This window comes from Aptenodytes forsteri, unplaced genomic scaffold (assembly GCF_000699145.1).
Source record: "Aptenodytes forsteri isolate BGI_AS27 unplaced genomic scaffold, ASM69914v1 Scaffold287, whole genome shotgun sequence".
Classification (NCBI taxonomy): domain Eukaryota; kingdom Metazoa; phylum Chordata; class Aves; order Sphenisciformes; family Spheniscidae; genus Aptenodytes; species Aptenodytes forsteri.
The window spans coordinates 637428-641430 of NW_008794854.1; the positions used below are offsets into that span (position 1 = coordinate 637428).

Sequence of the window (4003 nt, forward strand, 5' to 3'; positions counted from 1 at the left end):
ATCCCACCGTGGGGCGGGGAGTGAGCGAGCGGCTGTGTGGTGCTCAGTTGCCAACTGGGGTTAAACCACGACACTGGACATAAGCAGGAAGGGCAGGTGCCCTGTCCTGTTCCTTTCCTTCTCTATCAGTTCTTATCAAACTGAGAGGCAGGGAAAGGAGTGACCTAAAGGCTGGTGAACCAAGGTTTTAAAATGATTAAGGTGAAGCAATGTGTTTCTAGCCTGAGTGCTGTTAATGTGTATGTTCCTAAAGAATCAGATGCTCATTAAAACACCCTTTTTGTATTGCCAGTTTTACATGCAGTGGGTAGATTATATTCTAAATACTTATTTGCAAGAAATCTGCATATCCCACAGTTTTTCTTCAGTGCCTAGCATCCAGGATTTGATTGAAACAAAGCGGAACAAAAATCCAGATTTGTTGCTAAAAGTCTTTCTTTTTTTTTCAATCAACATTTTCTTGTTGTTCCCCTGATCCTTTAGTCAATAGCTAAAAGGTGGAAACAACATCCATAGTTGGAAGTCTTATGCATGATTTTAAAGATGTACCACTCTTACAATCTCATTTCAAGCCAGTAAAATCTTACACTTGTAAAAATTCAGCTACAGTGTGACTACCAATCACAAGTTTTCAAAGATCACTTATATACCCAGTATATCGCTTATCACTTAAATCCCTGTAGGATTCAGTTTGGGAAAAACTGAAAAATCAAACTAAAACATCAAGTGACATGCAAGCTGTGACAAGAAAGAGAAATTTGGCAATATTTACCATATTTACCATGCCTCTAGCCTTTTTTTGTTTATTGGTTAAAATGTCAAGGCACATTTACCTTCTAAACATTTGTGAAAAAGCAGGTGGAATGCAAAATAATGTCTTTGCCTAGATTTCCCTAAGTTTTTTAGAGTATAAGGCATTTCCATGGTGTTGAAGAGGAGAGTAGGCTTCCAGAAATTGCAGCTTATCTTTTTATGCAATTAAATATTATAACCCTTCTAGCTGGGAAAATAGCAGTTGGAATAATATGTGCTCTAATCTGTAATATTATCTACTCCAATCTGTGAGAAATCCAGTCAAGAAATGTGAACTCTCCTTGTTAATCTTCATAAGTGTAACCCTTCAAAGCAAAATGTGTGAAAGGCTAATGAAGGATCAGGCCAATAAAGGGTTTAAAAATTGAAGGTAAAGTACTTAATAAGAAAGATTATTTATGTTTTAAAAACATGGTTCTCTCACTGATTTAGTTTTATCTCACTATCTTGAAGCAATTTTAGAAGCATCTAAAAAAAGTAGAAAAACTCAATCATTATTGATTTAGTTATCTCACTATCTTGAAGCAATTTTAGAAGCATCTAAAAAAAAAGAATTCATTATTATTCAACCCAGCCAGTTGGTTGGGCATCTGGCATCTGGCATCTCACGAAGATGTCTGCACAACCCTAAGAAAGTATGAAATTTTTCATTTAATTTCTGTTTTTCTGTTCCTTTCTGCAGAATAACAGTTTCTGCTATGTGTTTCATGGATTTCAGTAGGTTTCCTCTGGACACTCAGAACTGTTCTTTAGAACTGGAAAGCTGTAAGTTTAATTCATACCTGTTCTTCACATGTGCCTTCTTACCAACACTCCATCTTGTTCATAATACCTTTTTCACTTATTTTGGTGTGTGACCTGAACCCTTCAACCTGTACATATTAAACTGTGGCCAGTTTGGGATCTTTCCAGAACTCGGTGAGCTTTGGGAAGATAGAAAAACCATGATGCACCCTGCTTTGTTTCAACTGGGTTGGTATTCCAAGGCCTAAATCTAAAAATGTTTCCTCTGTCAAAAATCATGTTTTTTTTCTGAGAAAAAAGTGCAAGTTAAAAGTAAAATAAGATGTCAATATTTGACCTCATGGAAAAATGAAACTGAGTGCTTGTGTTACTGTGAAATGTCTGCTTTCTCACCCCTGACTCAGTTGTCTGTAGTAAACTGTAAAGCTGGACAACAAAAGGTAGTTCTGTTTTGCAGAGCCTTTTGATACCTCAGAATTTATTCTTATTTGTATTGTGAGTAAAACTGGGATGCTGGTTTGTTGTTTAGTCTTGGAAAAGAGAACAGATCCCTAGTGTTCAGGCAGTCTGCTCAGTGTGGCAGCTCCAGAGGTCCAATCGTATGTGCCTTGTGACCCTGAGTATGCCCATGTCCCCCTTCTGTCAGGTAAGCTGCTGGCAGGGCACAGGACTGGGCTTCACTTGGAACAAGGTGGAATGTGGTCTTTGCAAATTTTTCCATGTCAACTAACTGGCAAATTGGTGTGAAAAAAATGTTTCTTTGGGGTTTTCCCAAATTGTTTGAGTGGTCTCCTATCCCTAAGAAAAGAAAACAGGCATTATTCCAGCAGAAGAGGTGATTTTGTTTTTACTATCTCATAGATGCATACAATGAAGATGATCTGATGTTATACTGGAAACATGGAAACAAGTCCCTAAGCACAGATGAGCACATCTCCCTCTCCCAGTTTTTCATCGAAGAATTCAGTGCTTCCAGTGGACTAGCTTTTTACAGCAGTACTGGTATAGTAAGCCCCTGTCATTAAAAGAAAGAAGCACAGGACACAATCATGCAGAATGTCTTTCACATTTAAATTTGTTGCTAATAAATGACTGTAATTGCTGAGAGATCTCAGTTAAAATGAGATCTGTCAATCAAACTGGTCTGTTGGCCTCGGTCCTCAGTTCTCTTCACATTACCAGTGTAACACTTTCTTGATATTAGAAGGCCATAATAATACTTGTAACTTAACATCTGACAAAAAGAACCTGAAAAAAATGCACAACCAAATATATGCTGTTATGAGCTCTTGCAAAATCGTGGTGCTTCTCTGAAAGCCACTGGAATATTGGATTTACAGGAATCTTTGGTTCCTGGTTATATAGAAAAGCTTGAAAATGCAAACCCTAAAGGGTCAAGTACTAGAAAGCAAACAAGAGGAACCCCAGTGTGTTTTATTGTCTAAAATCTCCTCCTTTTTGGAGCTGTAAAATGTCATTAAAGTCTACTAACTATAAGATTTCTGCATGAGAGCATTTATAACCTATTGAGGTCTAATTCATGGTTTGCTTAATGTTCTATGTTTATAGATAAAGTTGCACAAAAAAATCCCTTTATGTCAGTGCTACATTGTTTAAATACAGATACCTACCCCAGACAGGTTTTTATTTCTCCCTATAGATCATGAACTATACTTTCTGGCAAACTGCACAAGGCTTTAGAAGTTTATTATAGTCTTGATTTCATGCAAGGTGGGTTTTACTTTCTTTGTATTTGTACATGCAATTATAAATTTTGAAATACTTCTCTATGTAAGTAGTCTAACCATATGTTTTTAAGCAGATAAAACAGCATGCTTGCTACTGTACTTTCCAGTCTGAGTCAATTCATTTCAGTGTGGATATTGCCTTTTATGTCAAGGCAGATTAATAAAATAGAAATTATTCCATGTAATATGATGAAATGCATAACACTTTGGAAAAAAGCCTTTAAGACATACAGGAAAGCTGCAAATAGATTTATTTACTGTATTTTATTTACAGGATAGGTTCTTTTTGCACTTAAAAAAGAGCCATTCATGGTCAACAGCTCAATGTCCAGGTGGAGACTGGTGACGAGTGGCGTCCCGCAGGCGTCCGTATTGGGACCGGTACTGTTTAATATCTTCATCAGTGACATAGACAGTGGGATCGAGTGCACCCTCAGCAAGTTTGCAGATGACACCAAGCTGAGTGGTGCGGTCGACATGCCAGAGGGACGGGATGCCATCCAGAGGGACCTGCACAAGCTCGAGAAGTGGGCCCGTGTGAACCTCATGAGGTTTAACAAGGCCAAGTGCAAGGTCCTGCACCCGGGTCGGGGCAGCCCCCAGTATCAATACAGGCTGGGGGATGAAGGGATTGAGAGCAGCCCTGCCGAGAAGGACTTGGGGGTACTGGTGGATGAAAAGCTGGACATGAGCCAACA

General features: G+C 38.5%; 1 protein-coding gene across 1 annotated transcript in view; it reads left to right on the plus strand.

The window, feature by feature from the left end:
• GABRR3 (gamma-aminobutyric acid type A receptor rho3 subunit) overlaps nt 1–4003 on the plus strand; it is a 32762-nt gene that overhangs the window by 22551 nt on the left and 6208 nt on the right. The window contains exons 5-6 of the mRNA XM_009274565.1: nt 1496–1578; nt 2419–2559. Of these exons, the coding sequence (XP_009272840.1) occupies nt 1496–1578; nt 2419–2559 (224 nt within the window). The remainder of the gene's footprint in view (nt 1–1495; nt 1579–2418; nt 2560–4003) is intronic.